We start from the raw sequence: 15385 nt of genomic DNA, 5'->3' as shown, positions 1-15385 counted from the left end.
CAAAGGGCTGCGATGTTCTGCGTACGCAAAAGAGAATATTTAATCTGCCCACGGGCCATCCGAAAGGCTCTACTAGCGCGAGTCCCAGAAAGCCAGATCATCAATAAGGCATGGAGGAGGTCCTCAAAGCCTTTGGCTGTCAAACGAGAAGGCGGCGGCGGAGGAGGCGGAGGGAGACAGACGGCGTTTGGTGAGGCGGCCATGAAATGAGCGAGTGAGCGAGCGGGACAGCCATCTTACCGGGATAGAAGGGAGCACTGGATGTGACCAAGGGAACTGTGAACAAGTAGAACAACACGCCTTTTACATGCTACCTCACACACACTACGTTGATTGAGGAGTTTCAATTAAACACAAGTCGTGCATTGCTTCCCTCTTGTGGCGTCTGTATCATTACATCAAAGGCAGTTCACATCAAAGGGAAAGCAGGGAAAGAAGATACCGGGGAGCTGAAATTTCACCTAGATAGTGACAACATGCCAAAGTTCAACATGGCACAGTCACGTCATGATCACACTACCAGGAGTGTGCCAAGCCCTTAACTAAAATACAGCGAGTTACAACGTGGAAGAATTGGTCCGAAAAATGGACACTATAATGCACAAGGGTTGACTCTTTCAGTGCTAAGCGTTATCGGAAAAGGCAACCAGCTGATCACATCTTTCGTAGCTATCGAGAGCAAAACTGCCATCGGATGGTCAAAATTAATTACTACAGTGCTTAATAAGCTTCAAATTAAAAGAGGAGCGCTTCCCATGAGTGTCATCATTCTATTCATAAAAGAAAAAAAATGTGGACACTGGCAGACAAGTATTTTACTGTACATGATGAGAATTATTGTCGCTGGAAAGGAAAGAGTTAAAAAGTCACTTTTTTCTGTTAAGTTGGCTATTTTTCTTGTTACAATCTTAGGGGGGCTACAAAAATGTGAGTGTAGAAAGTGGAGGCTTGGATAAGCTTTATTTGTGTCCAATGTTTGGTATCGGCGATACAGAGTGAGCTTTTGCTTACAGGCTTTGACGCTGAAAGCTCGAACGTCAACGCCGAGGTCGTTGGAGGCGTTGCACGTGGCGCTGATGTCCGAATTGACGGCGACAGACACCACGCTGTGGCTCATGTACTCGCTGGACTTGCTGAACACCTCGTGCCAGATCTGCGAAGACCAAGCGCACGTCAGCGGGCAAGCCGAACGGCGGTCGCGTCGCACGGGGTCACCTGGTTCCCGTCGAAGATCCATGTGATGCTGGGCGTGGGGTGGCCACGTGCCTGGCAGCTCAGGTTGACCATCCTGCCGACAGCCTCCTCCAGATGTACCTCCTGCTCCTCGCCCACCAGCTGAGGACCACCTGTGTACCCACAAAAACACGCAGTGACACACGAGCATGTGACGGAGGGTCACCAAGGGTCCATGAGGGATACTGACCATGGACGACGATGTGGACGGAGCCACTGGTGTGCAGGGCAGGCAGGGCAGGAACGCTCACCTTGCACACGTACTCGCCTGCCGTGTCGTAGGTGGCGTCCTGCAGCTGCAGCGTGTTTCCTACGCCCACCATCTTGTTGTCCTGCACAAAGATGAATCGCTTGTCTTGTTTCTAAAAAAGAGGTTCTCTAACAAGGGGACGTGAAGCCACTTCAGAGGGTACATGAGATTTTAATTAGGATTTTGGTTCAGATTCCTTTTAACTGCCAGCCCAGTTAAAATGGATCTTTGGCATCTATAGTTGCCAATGATACTTAATGAGTTAAAAATATGGCTTCTAGAAAAAAATCAGAAATAGTACCGCCTCCGTTGATAAAGTTAACCAACTACAGACTCTCAGATATGAATTGACTAGATATTTTTGTAAGCTGTAGACTAGGTGTCCAAAGTACGGCCCATGGGCCATTTGCAGCCCAACAGCGACATTTAAGTGGCCCACACCATACCCTAAAAATACGTTTTTTGACATGGCCTGAAATGTTTTTTTTTTTTAAATAGCAGAAAAGATGAAGGAGAGGAAAAAACATCCTATTTTGTTTATTAAAAAGACAGCTTTAACAATTTTTTTTCAAAGATTACATTATTGAGACAAAGTGTAATTGTTTGATTAATTCTATGAGAGGAACAGTAAGGTTTTTTTCTTTTCAAAGTATGTGCAAATTAATTGGAACATGAAACAATTAGGGTTGCTAAATCATGTTTCAGCAGGGGTATCCAAGGTACGGCCCAGGGGACCGATCTGACCCACAAGGGGGTTTGATTCGGTCTTCAAAATGATTTTGTGAACCATTAAAAAAAAAAAATAAATAAAAAAAAGGACAAAATCTATTAGTCCGCTGTCCATAAAGATTCTTACTTTTACAAACAATGCCCAGATGAGCATTGCAACTCACAGGCGGACATACTTCGTTTGGGTATTTTTCCTTCCTCTGGATATGTGTGTTTCATTGCATCTATTTATTTATTCCTTCATTCATTCATCAAATTATTTATTATCTTTAATCCAATTAATATTATCTTTAATTGATGTTATTATGTCTTCAAAACAGGCGACTCAGTGGTGCAGTGAATAGCACATTTGCCTCACAGTTCAGGGATCCGAGTTCAAATCCACCTGGTTCCAGCCTTCCTGTTTGAAGTTTGCATGTTTTCCCGAGCCTGCGTTGGTTCTCTCTGAGTGCTCTGGCTTCCTCCCACACTCCAAAAACATGCATGGCAGGTGTGTTGGACTCACTAAATTGTCCTTAGGTGTGATTGGGTGCATGAATGGTTGTTTGTCTCTGTGGGGCCTGCAATTGGCTGGCAACTAGTTAAAGGTGTTCCCTGCCTACTGCCCAAGTCAGCTGCAATAGGCGCCAGGATAAGCGGCTATAGAAAATAGGTGGATGGATGAATGTCTTCAAAACAAAATATGGATTCCATGAACAAATGGAAAACAGATCATAGAAACAATTAACGAACACTTTGGTCAATTCTACAGACCAAACCAACAATCAAATCATAAAAAAAATGTTTATTCAATGTGAAAAAAAGTGTGACCTGGAACCTACAATGGAGCCCCTCCACCATCTACTTAAATCAACAAATGTCCCCCGCGTACTACTTTGAAATATCAACTGAAATAGACTGACAAACCTTGTACCAGACAGTTGATGTTTTCAGGGAGGACAAAGCATTGCATGATGCAGTCAAATCTTCTCCTTTCAACATGGCCTCCGATTCTTTGGGGACCACCACAGCAGGATCCAGGACTGATCATCACATAAAAACAACAGGAAAGAGGGACACATTGTGAAGGTCAGATGAGGACAATCTGAAAGATTTCCATTGACATCCTCCTTTCTACTAATGTGCCAACAACAGCCTCTGGATGTCTGTGTAATTAAAGGTATTGAGGTAATTAGGTACACCAGGGGTGTCAAACGCTTTTTTAATTCAGGTCCATATAGAGAAAAATCGGTTCAGAGAGGTAAAATCAAACTTTAAGTCTTAAAAACAGTGTCAATTATATGTAGATTTTTCTTATGCGTGCTGGCCTGGTCCCAATTCCTCGCCAATAGAATGTCAACTGTAAATATAACATTGACAAGTACATATGAAAAATAAAGATAACTAAAAAAACATAATTTCTTTTTAGTTTTGCTTGAGGTTAATGCTAAGGGTTAGGCAATCTTGTGATGATTAAGGTTGGGGTTTAGGAAATGCATTATGTCAATGGGATGTACCAGCAACGATAAAAAATGAATAAATAAATAAATCCGTATGTGTGTCTGTGTTGGTCCCTCACAGTGCACGTTGAGCTCCACCTCTCCTTTGATCTCACTGTGTGAGGCACCATCTCGTGGTCGACACCGGTAGAGGGCGTGGTCTCTGCGGGACACTGCCTGCAGCATCAACACATTGCCGCGGCTCTCCAAGTCCTCTTCGGCGCCGGAGTCCTGCTGTAAAGATTTTGAAACTATCACAATCGAACTAAGAAGTGAATTTCACATTTTCTGGCTAATCCTGACAAAGATTTCGAAGATGCTGGCAAGTTAAATTAGTGGCAGAATTAGGGCTATTAGGTTGTGGTTGAAGTATGGATTAGTCCACTAATCCAGTTTTTGACCTCTTTTGCAAAGAGATAAGGTGTCCCCTCATTTATGGTAAAGTTCCAAAAAATTAGGACACAGAGCAAAATTAGGTTTCTTCATTAGCGATTAGAACACACACACACACACACACCCCAAAAAAAAGAGCACAAAACTAAATTTGCGACCCAAGATGAACCTTGTTATTTTAAGGGAACACTGCACTGTATTTGGAAATGGATGGATTACAGGCTATTGTCCATTTGACCACTGTATTTAATGTGCACAGCCACTAATGTTCTTCCTGTTTCTCACAGTTTCACACTGCAAGTCAGGGTGACCCAATTGGCAGAGACAACACAATGGTTTTGTGTTTGACATGGGAACCAGCAGCAGCCTCGATCGCTGTCAGCGTCTTGGTGCCCAGACTGGTTCTGCGGGGTCAAATCAGACGAGGACTTAGCAGACCTTTGCATGTTCATGTCTACGTGGGGTCCCGCCAGCTCTGCATATCAAAAACATTCCCGGCGCGTCTCTTGTGTGTCACCCCAATCTCGCTGAACTTTTTGGGTGGAGAGAAAGGCCTCCATTCTTACCCACACCCTGCTGAAGATGAAGGTCGGCGTGGGGTTGCCATCGCCCTGGCAACGCAGCTCCACAGTGTCCCCCTCCTTGATCAATCCTTCAGGCGACTCCCTCCACAGCTCCACCATGGTGGCTGGGTCTGTGCACGCACACACACACACACACACACACACACACACACACACACACGCACACGAACACACACAGTCAAGTTAAACAGCATGCTGGTAAAGTCCCATTACAAGATCATTTCCATGAGGCTGACAGCGCAGGCTGTGTTTGGCTCCGAATGCCACGCTGTCACTGTTCCAAAAACAATGGAACGATACAAGCTAATGTCACACTTCAAATGTGTTCTACAGAACATGTGGTCGAAACCAGACGGAGTAAAACAGGTGCAATGGCACTTTGAATGACAAGTTACATTTAGGGAAACAATGGAGAAAATATATATGTTTCACAACAAAAACAAAAAAAAGACAGGTTTGTATGACTTAAGAACAAACAGAACAATATGCACAGAAATGAATATCCCAATGTCGACTTTTTGTGCCGAGCTGTACATAAAATAAATATACGATAATCAGTGCAAGAAAATTATTTCGCTCAGAAAAAGTAACTATTGATCACTCAGGAATGACAAGGACTGTAAGTGGAATATGCATTTCTGCTAAATTTGGTATAAGTGTCTCTTCATATGTTTTGATATCAATCAATGGATTGATATACAGTGATCCTTTGTTTTTTGCGGTTAATGGGGACCGGAATCTTCCCTCGATAAGTAAAACCCGCGAAGTAGCACCCTCACTTTTCACATAAAAATTTTAAAAAATTATAATTTTTTTTATAGTTTTTTTTTTTAAATATGAAAAGCCTTCATACTATATACCGTATTTTCCAGACTATAAGCCGCACCGGTATATTAGCCGCAGCAGCAAAACATGAGCAAAAAAAGATTTTTGTCATGGATAAGCCGCACTGGACTATTAGCACAGATAATAAAATGAGATATTTCTGCAAATAGATGGTACATGGAAGTTTATTGTTGTTGTTATTTTTATTTTTTTTTGTAATTGCCAACAGCAACATCCTCTCTTTGATAGACTGAACATGCCTGTATGTTTAGTCCCAACATATTTATAGAAAATGGATGGATGGATATTTTCAACACCAACAGAATACTGTTAGTTAAATAGCTGTTCAAAATCGAAATCAATACTTCAAGAGCATCTTTTTTTTTTTAATCTCGCTTTGTTTGATAGATTAGTGAACTAAAAAACACATTGCACATAATTCATTCAATTTACACACAAGATACACACATTTGCTTGCTGGTGGCTAGCAAAAAAAAAGTAATAATAAAAAACAACAGATAAGCCGCACTGGACTATAAGCCGCATGGCTCAATACAGGAAGAAAAAGTCGCGGCTTATGGTCCGAAAAATACGGTAAATTATTTAAGACAAATATTACTGCAGTACACATATTTACTTAAATCTTAAATGATTAAACCTTATAGACTGTACAGTAAGTGAACAGCTACTTAACAGTTTCTTAGCGTTTCTTAACGAGCGATTTAAAAGATTCTTTAACGGTGGCGAGTTGACATTGATAGGGACTTGATGTGATGGCAATAATGGCATGAGGCATAGAGTCCAAAATTTATGTTTTGAACAGCAATGTGAAACCACTTATTTGGAGCCTTATTTTACACAGCACTTGTTACCAACTGTGGCTCTAAGGTTAGTGGCTAGCAGCTGCACACTAGATGCTAGCTGCGTTAACTGCGTTAGGGTAGTTTCTTAGATGTAACTGACTACATTTTTAGCAACAAGCTTGTCAATTGAAAAGAAAAAAAACAAACTCAAATTTGTCAGGAAGCAACTTAAGGACGCAGAGCAAAAAGAGATTTCTTCAACGTGTTCATTCCATTGCCTCTGTGGCATGTGAGTTGACTTACAGTGAACGGTAACACCAACGCTGCTGGACTCCACGGTCCTGATGGCGCCGGGTACAAAGAAGCTGACCTCACAAGAAAAGTTAGCATCCTTGTCATCCTTGAGCACCTGGTACTCCAGCGTACTGTGGACCGAGTACAAGCCGCTAGGCTCCACCGTGTCGCCGGTCCATACGTTCACACCTGTGGGAGCATCGGCACCAGTCACAAGAACTTTAAGGACATATGTCATATGCTAACATGGAGTAGTGCAGTTAAAATTAACCCCTGGGTGTCCATTTTCAGCGGCATCAGCTCTATTCATTGGGTTTTTCAATATGTCCAAAATTGACAAAACAGTGAACCTTCGTTTATCACAGTAGATATGTTCCGGAAGCGGCCGCGATAGCTGAAAATCCGAAGTAGCGCCCCCATTTTTCACATTAAAAAAAAATAAATAAATAAATAAAACATTTTTTTTTATTTTTTTAAACATGAAAGGTCTTCTCGCTATACATATTAAGACAAATATTATTGCAGTAAACATACTTAAATCTTAAATTATTAAACCTCATAAACTGTACAGTAGTGAACTGTCCCCCTTTTCCTTTGAAGTCATGTGCAGCAGCGATCGTATTACCAGATTAGTCTAATCTGTAAATGATTAAAGATTATTACAATGGAGAGTAACCACTTGAAATGCCATTTTATTATCAAAGAAATCTAGGTAAGACATTTCCAACGATCTGGCGAACGTCTGCTCCTTACTGTGTGTCTCTCTGCCCCGTCAAAGTGTGTGTGTGTGTGTGTGTGTGTGTGCGCCTTTTGCTGTGGGTGCGCTTCGTGACTGACACAAACGCTCCTGAGGGGCAAGAGTTGGAGCGGGAGTAGCTTAAAACTCCACAGGCACGCGCCGAATAACTCATGAAGCACACTGTTGTTGTCAACAGGCAGAGGCAGGAGGAAGAGACACTCAACAGTTAAGAGTAGACGGTCCACCAGATCGTTGGAAATCTCTTACCTAGATTTATTTTATAATAAAATGGTATTTCAAGTGTAAACTGAACATTGTTTGATCATGTACAGATTAGATATTAAGTCAATGCCCGGGCCGCTACAAATATGACCGCAGCTGTGCGAGCAGTCGGCAATCCAGATGGCTGAAGCAGCTTCCATACAGACGATCGTTTTATTACGAACCGTAACAACTGGCTTTGCTGAATTGCCAAAGGTGATGGCAGCCGTCTTCTAATGTTCGCCTCGACCTTAATGTAGCGAACGGTGCATTCGTTCACTCCAAAATGGCGGGCCACAGTAAAGAAAAACGCGTAACTTCTCCGTTCCAGAAGTATCACCTTCTCAGCAATTGTCCTCATTTTTTGTTGGCGTTTAGGCTCAGTACAAGCCATGGACCTTCAAAACGCGGTACATTAAATTGAATTTTGTTGTACAATGACAATAAAGAACTATTCTATTCTATTGCATACCGAGCAACTCCAATATTTCAAATTTAGAAATTGTGTTTGACAAATTAATAACATTAGAAGTCAATTGACACTGGCTTCATCACTTACGTCCCACTGAAGACACCAGAGGCATGTTGTTCCTATACCAGGTGATGTTGGATTTGGGAAAACCGTTTCGGGCCTCACAAGTGGCCACCTATGGCGACAGACAAACCATGTAGGATGTAGTTAGTTTGAAGTTGGCTGTGTACTATGTACCAAGTAGGTTCATGCTGAAGTGTCTCACCTTAGACGGCATCTCATTGGTCACAGATATTCCTTCTTGGACCCCCTTAATGATTGGAGCCTCCGGAGGACCTGGAACAAATCCACTTTGTTATTTGCGTGATCTGCCAACAAATATTAGCTGTTGTGTGCTTTTGGGACATGCTTCTTCACCAAAAACCCTCAGGTGAGTCTTGTTCTCCGTGGTGCCGGCGGACAGACCGTTGACCTGGCAGATGAACTCCCGCTCGTCTGACAGCTGCACTTCCTGTATAGTGAGCTGTGTTCCATACTGGTCAAAAGTCACCTGGATGCGACCGCTGTACTCTGTGTTGTTGTCCACAATTTTGTCACTGTCATCGCCATAGTAGATGCGGATCCGTGAGCTGCTCTCTCTGTCTTTCTGCAGACGACGGTTAGATGTGTCACTATTGTTCGTCAGACATGAAGCACGCATTTCAAAGTAGGGCTACAATCAAAGATTATTTTATTCATCAACGAAACTGTCAATTAATTGATGAGTCATTTTAAGAACGTCTTTTACTTTGTATTTTGAATCTATTTAAAGTATTGTCAGCTTTTTCAAATTGACATCACAGAAATATTATTTTATTCTTTGATTGCTGGTTTGTTGGTAATACGGAAGACACAAAAAGGTTGTTTTTGAACGTAAAAGCTAGGGCTGAGACAATCACGAGATTGAACGCCATGAGATTTCTCGCTCAGGCGTGCCATGGGATTCATTTCCTTTTCACTTTTTGGGAGGATACGCTTATTGAGCCAGACGTGCAATGGAGGGCAACTTGGCTGATAGATGGGCTTGAGTGCTACACTCATGATCACGAGACGATCACGCCTAGTAAAAGGAGATGTTAGCAAATGTCTTATTTGGATTCCACACAATGATCGTCAAGTTTGAAATGATGGATAAATGCACCATTCAATAATTATATAAAACTGTCATTAAATAATTATATTTCATCACTTAACACCTGAGTGAGGACCCTGCTCTGTCTTGATTTTCAGAGCAGGGTACTGAGAAGCAGGATAACCAATCAGGTGTTAGAACCCGCCCATCAAACTTTGACAAGCGAGGATGACAGATAAAATAAATGCATGAAACGCCGCAACAGTGTGTCACTAATTCAATAAATGTTTCATTAATTAATTAAAAATGTCATTCATTAAACAAATATTTCATTGATTAATTAAACGTGGCATTAATTAACAAAATGTTTTTTTAATTAATAAAACATTTAACTAATTAATGAAACATTTATTTAATGAATGACACTATTATTTCATTTGAATGGTACATTTATTTATTGATTTCTGCCAATTTTGGTCCTCCATATCAAATAGGACTAAAGGAGTTAACAATATTTCCAGCCAAGAGACTGAAATCCTGAACTATTAAGCAATTTTAGGCCACTTATCAATTAATAGATTATCAAAATTTATTATCGATTGATTTGGTAAAGAATAAGCAGTTGATTAATTGTATTAAAAAGTATAAGGATATGGTCACCTAGCAAGGGAAAATCGAACAATAGAGTTTAAGAGTTTGCACTCAAACGTCAATACATTACAGAAGATTTTGCCGTGAGTTTTTTTGCTCATTGATCCACAAGGGGAACAACATGGAAAAATGCAAAATGGACCCCAACTTGAACACATTCATTAGAAGGCCACGAAAAAAAAACCAAGATAAATGGAGAAAAATAAGCACGTGGAAAATGAATAAGGTTCCAGTGTAAACAAAAATAACAGTGACTAACCTAACTAGGTACATTTTGAGCTTTGAATGTGTGTGTTTGATTTATTTTTACATTATTAGAAAAGAACCAGGCACAGAAACTGCCCTAGAGTCACCTAATCTAATGCTAACACACAGCGGGTAAATGAAACTAGCATTTATGTTGTAGTCGTTAGAACAAGGTTTTTGTGCTGTATTTTGCCCAATCCTTTTTTACATCAGAGGCATTTCAAATTTCACCCAGATAGCAACATGTCAAATTTCAACATGGTGCGACTAGCTAGTAATTGTAATTTTCACACTAAAACATGAACTTCAATGGCGCATTTTAAAACTGTTTTCATATATAGGGTGCAACACCTTATAAAACACATTGAATACAGTAGTGACTGGGCTTGCGTTATACAGGCACTAGATGGAGCTGCGCTAAAGGAAATGTCAACAAAACAATTAGGTAAATCAGTCAAACTAAATTAATAGACAATCAGAAATTGAGATGATTTGTTGAAAGTACTATCTGAAGAATGGGAAAAAATACCTATTGATTACATTCACATTAAATATAAAAACTGTTTAGATCAATGCCAATACCATTTAAGATTTTAAAAGAATATACTTATGATTCAATTAAATATTACCCTACATTTTTTCATCAAACTGCAACCCAAAACCTTAAAATATATTGTTTTGTTGATTTAAAAAAAAAGTTTCTGGATTCATTTTATAAAATTGTTTCTTTTACAAAAACCTAACATTTTTGCGCCTTGTCAAAATATGAATTGCTTCAAAATTAGGAGCATATATCAATTTAAAAACATATATCAAAATGTTGAACAGTGTTATAAAAAATAATTGTAAAAATTACATTGATAATTGAAAGGCAGAGGTAAAAATTCCAGAATTTGCAGGGTGATTAAGTTCTTTTATTTCAAAAATGGAACCTGGCGGTTTATGCACTGCATAAGGCGCGCCGGATTATAAGGCGCACTGTCAGCTTTTGAGAAAATTGAAGGCTTTTAGGTTCTCCTTATAGTGCGGAAAATACGGAATCACACAACCAGGAATGTACCATTCCTTGGCTTAAATAATGGAAAAATTATGTGGGAGAAAATGACCGAAAAATGGTCACAATCCTGCACAAGGGCAAAGAACATTAAAAAATACATACCAACAGCTGTGGAGAATTAATGATGATTTCTTTGACTAATAAGTGACTAACAGTGGTTTGCGTTGCTCGTATCTTCTTAATGTCGTCAAATAAAGAAAAGAGGGTGGGAATATTTTATTTGATATTTTTCTGCCAGTCAGATCATGTAAAAGCTACTTGGAAAAAGTGCAATGTGGTCCAAAAGTCAAGTCATTACATTCAGGTCACACTGAGTGAGACTGGAGACATGAGTGTAATCCATTTTGCACAGTTCGACTGCCCCAAATAGACGAGAGCCCAGGTTTTCGGGACGCCACTCACCACAAACCACTGGAACATGACAAATCTGGGAACAGTGTCGGCTTCGGTGAAGTTGTACTGGCAAGGGATTTCGGCTGAGTCGCCCAAGTATACTTCTACGCTCTCGGGCATCGCCACTTCCACTTTGGCCAAAACTGAAACAAACATAAAAGTACACAGGTTCAGATTCACTGGTTGAATTGCTAATTTGTACACCAAGCCAAAGCAAGCCTTAACGCTTTTTTTATTGGCACGAGACAGACGAGAACAGAAGCGAAACAAAGAAGAGGCTTCTTGTCCACATGGTGTACTTTTTCGTCTCGCTTCCTTCCGCCTGGCTGACTGACAAGTCTTAGCCACAAAAGCCGTTTCCCGGACATCATTGCTGGGAATTTAGGCGCAAAAGGCGAGTCGACGGGCTGACACCAGGCTGTTGAATTCCAGAGCCAAGATTTTCTGTGGCCATGTTGGGCTTGGCCGCTCTTATTTCACACACGGTGAAAAAAAAAACATTTTGGTCCAATATTCTGTTGAACCTGGCTTGAAGAAGTTATGCTGGATGCTGGAGGATACTCTGCTTCTCCGTCAGGCCTAAGTCTATGATTTATTCCAATTGATTACATCAAAGCACATGTTATAATTAGGGATTTTTTTAAATGCAAGGACAGAGGGAAGTCTGCAGCCTCCTCTATGGCCAGAGATAAATATGTAATTTTCAGTGGTACAGTATTTTTTTGGGATTGAACCAGAAACACAATTGTGCTCATGTTACAGTATTTTTTTGGGATTGAACCAGAAACACAATTGTGCTAAGAAGTATTCAAACCTCTGGGGTTCAGTTGTGCTCATAAGTTCACATACCCTGAGTAGGGGTGTTGCCGATATTGCAGCCTCCAGTAGCATCTGATATTGATATTGATCCAATACAATAGCAGCAGGAATGATACATGCGGGCTAATATAGATCAACATACAAATTGTCCTCTATCTACGAGCATTTGATTTACAATCATTCAGAGATACTAACAGACTTGCCTGTAAGTCAGATTTTGTATTCAGCACATTTTCTGTGATACCATTGCTGATTCTGCTGTTGTAAACAAACTTTACGATCAGTACGTTTTTTCCCCCACTTGATAATGTGACACAGGGGTGCCCAATAAAACTCATTTTTTTTGGAGTAGTATCGCTAAAACAAAGAGTAAAATCACCCATATAGGTTAGACACATTTACCAGGCTATCTACTAATAGAGATGGGCCAGAAGTGCTATGAAATACAATACACGGGGAGAATGTGCTGCCTGCCAATCTTCTCAATTATAGTAAAGCAGGAAATTATCTGAGTGACCAGTCATTTCTTTCCAGTTCCTCCCTACAGCATGGTATAGAGACAAGTTAACTTGATCATCTTTTCCTCCCAGAGCAGCTCTCAATGTAAACAATGTTTTTGTTTTTTTTCTGATTGACGTTCTTTTTTGGCTCACTCTTTTTTCTTTTTTTTTTGACTAACAACTTATGGACAAATACAGCTAACGATCGGGCGTCTGGAACGTAACTCGTTTGTGTGTAGAGTGGTGTCTGTATCCCGAAAAATGCATCAGAAGTGCATGTTCTGTACCTACATAGTGTATAAAGACTCTCTATCAGCATTTCCAATCACAAACCAGGCTAAACCGAGCACTTCCCCAACAAAAGAAGACTTGCTCTCAAGTCTAGATTCAACACTTGAACAATCTTTAACACCACTTATAATTTGGGCAGAGCTTTGGCAGCCTTTTAGGGAACTTTGGTGCTTCTTTGTGGGCCACTACTTATCACTCTTCCAGTCACTCTTTTGGCCACTCCCACACTGATGGGAGAATTTAGAGAGCTGTTATTTTTATATGAGTGCAGTATTTTTTAGACCCCTTGACACCTGCCACAAGTTATTTATATTAATTGCTTATTTAATTGTAGACTTTGGAATGTTCAATACCACTTTTTTTTCAGAGCAATACTAGTGGAAATACTTAACTCTTGAGTAGTCACCGATATCGATAGCGTTCATACTTTTGATTAAAAAAACCCCAGAGCTTCCTTAAAAAAAAAAAAAAGATACAATTGTAAAGAAAGACCTAATATTCCGATATAGTACCTTAAAATATCACAAAATGAATGGCATTATCTAATTTGTGATGGTAAATATGCTTCAAGAAAGCCATCGTACATATCAAAATCTTGAACCAGGCCAGGTCACCCGATAAAGACACTTGACACTAAATTTGATTATTGTATTTTTCGGAACCCTTGATTGTGCATGATATTAAAGAACGCATTATGCATGCACACTGCATTTATAAATGGCCAAACGCTGAGGGGTCATCCTGGCCACCCCGCAGAATTGTTTTTAATTTTTTTAGCAAGCCTCTTAGGTTTGGAGGGAGCAAAAAATAACCAAATAGGTTAGCACATTCATTTGATTTCATGAATCTTGTCCTTAACTTGAGGACAGTTAAATTTAACCGTTGTGCCGTGTTTTGTTAAATCCTTTGATCTTTACAAAAAGTGGATTTGGAAGGTTAAGATCTTTCTTTAGGTAATGTAATACTTGGTCCTTATTATTAGGATAGCTCGAATTCAGATTTATTTTCAACATATGGGCCAACAGAATTGTTGAAATCTCAGACGGTACACAACACTAATTGTGAATATTGTGCACACAAAATAAGACAACAACTAAAAAGAGGTGGACCAAGGTGTCCTCCTCCCTGTTTTCAGAGTTTGTTAAACCAGACCAAGCATGAAAAGAGCTTGAAGACACCCGTCCCCGCCTGGTCGCCCCAATTCAGTTGACTGAACCCCCATCAGCAGCCTGTCTCCCTGCCCCGCTCTGCACCAATCCTCGTCACAACTCCTGTTTCTCCCCCTCCCACACTTCTCCTCCCTTCCTCGGCTGGGCCGGTGCTCAGCCAAGCAGTTCTTTAAGACGATGGGTGAGCCATTGTTCACCCACCTGGGTGGACCACATCCCTCCGCTCTTTCTCTCACGCACATAAACAACACACACAATCACACAAACCACAGCACAAGGGGTGAAAAACAGTTCATGGTGCGCTGAAGTTGTTGTTTGGTCAGACAAAAAAAAAATGACAAGGCGCCTGTGAGGAGCAGATTATGCAGGCTGCGGGACAAAATATTTCACAGAAATCAGTGTAAAAAATGTTGTTGCTCTTTGGGGCCGCTCCGCTAAAACTTTTCAGCTAATCCGATTAGCACTGGGGGGTTGCCGGGGATTTGGCTTCCAGAGCCAACCTGGGTCTGGTTCTTATCTATTCCTGTTGGGCCTTTATGTGACACGGACTACAGCACAAATACACAGGAGCCATGATCTGCGGACCCTGACAACCAAAAGTCCTGCCTGTGTTTGTGTGACTTGTCTAAGGCTAGGTTGTTTCATTAAAACACACCCGCACACACACATACAAAAACAAACAAAAAAAGAAAACAACAGATGATGATTTGAATGTGCTGACAGGATCAGGCCTGTAGTCTGAGCGCTTATCACTGCTCAAGATAACCCATGCCACCAACACATAATGTAGCCTTTCACAGCAGACATTTCTGGAAACTACATCTAAATGGTGCAACTCACTGAGCATATTTACACAAATACAAGCTATCAAGCTTGGTGGGGGTTTTTTTTGTTGTTTTTTGTTTTTTATTTTGGAAATTGTGTTATTGCAAAAGTTAGTGCATACACTGCTATATTTGTAACCAGCACATGTAATCATACCTTGACTCCCAATGATATAATGTGTTTGAATCAACCTTTTTCCAGCCTTTTATAAACAGCAAGACAAAAAAGGTAGCTTGAACAAAATGAAGCATCACAAACTGGG

The 15385-nt window shown here is 40.5% G+C and overlaps 1 protein-coding gene across 2 annotated transcripts in view; it reads right to left on the bottom strand.

The window, feature by feature from the left end:
- mcama (melanoma cell adhesion molecule a) overlaps nucleotides 1-15385 on the bottom strand; it is a 63780-nt gene that overhangs the window by 8746 nt on the left and 39649 nt on the right. The window contains exons 2-13 of one of the 2 annotated variants that reach the window (XM_088440685.1): nucleotides 11529-11662; nucleotides 8479-8707; nucleotides 8327-8397; nucleotides 8149-8236; nucleotides 6599-6778; nucleotides 4650-4777; nucleotides 3771-3924; nucleotides 3119-3234; nucleotides 1424-1565; nucleotides 1216-1346; nucleotides 1012-1153; nucleotides 241-276 (exon numbers count right to left, since the gene is read on the bottom strand). In XM_088440685.1, the coding sequence (XP_088296811.1) occupies nucleotides 241-276; nucleotides 1012-1153; nucleotides 1216-1346; nucleotides 1424-1565; nucleotides 3119-3234; nucleotides 3771-3924; nucleotides 4650-4777; nucleotides 6599-6778; nucleotides 8149-8236; nucleotides 8327-8397; nucleotides 8479-8707; nucleotides 11529-11662 (1551 nt within the window). The remainder of the gene's footprint in view (nucleotides 1-240; nucleotides 277-1011; nucleotides 1154-1215; nucleotides 1347-1423; nucleotides 1566-3118; nucleotides 3235-3770; nucleotides 3925-4649; nucleotides 4778-6598; nucleotides 6779-8148; nucleotides 8237-8326; nucleotides 8398-8478; nucleotides 8708-11528; nucleotides 11663-15385) is intronic. The other variant, XM_088440686.1, reaches the window with a different exon arrangement.

Source organism: Hippichthys cyanospilos, chromosome 18 (genome assembly GCF_059441005.1).
Source record: "Hippichthys cyanospilos isolate Australia breed blue-spotted pipefish chromosome 18, RoL_Hcya_1.0, whole genome shotgun sequence".
Classification (NCBI taxonomy): domain Eukaryota; kingdom Metazoa; phylum Chordata; class Actinopteri; order Syngnathiformes; family Syngnathidae; genus Hippichthys; species Hippichthys cyanospilos.
The sequence above is the reverse complement of the archived record's forward strand: the minus strand, read 5'-3'. Positions and strand labels throughout refer to the sequence as shown.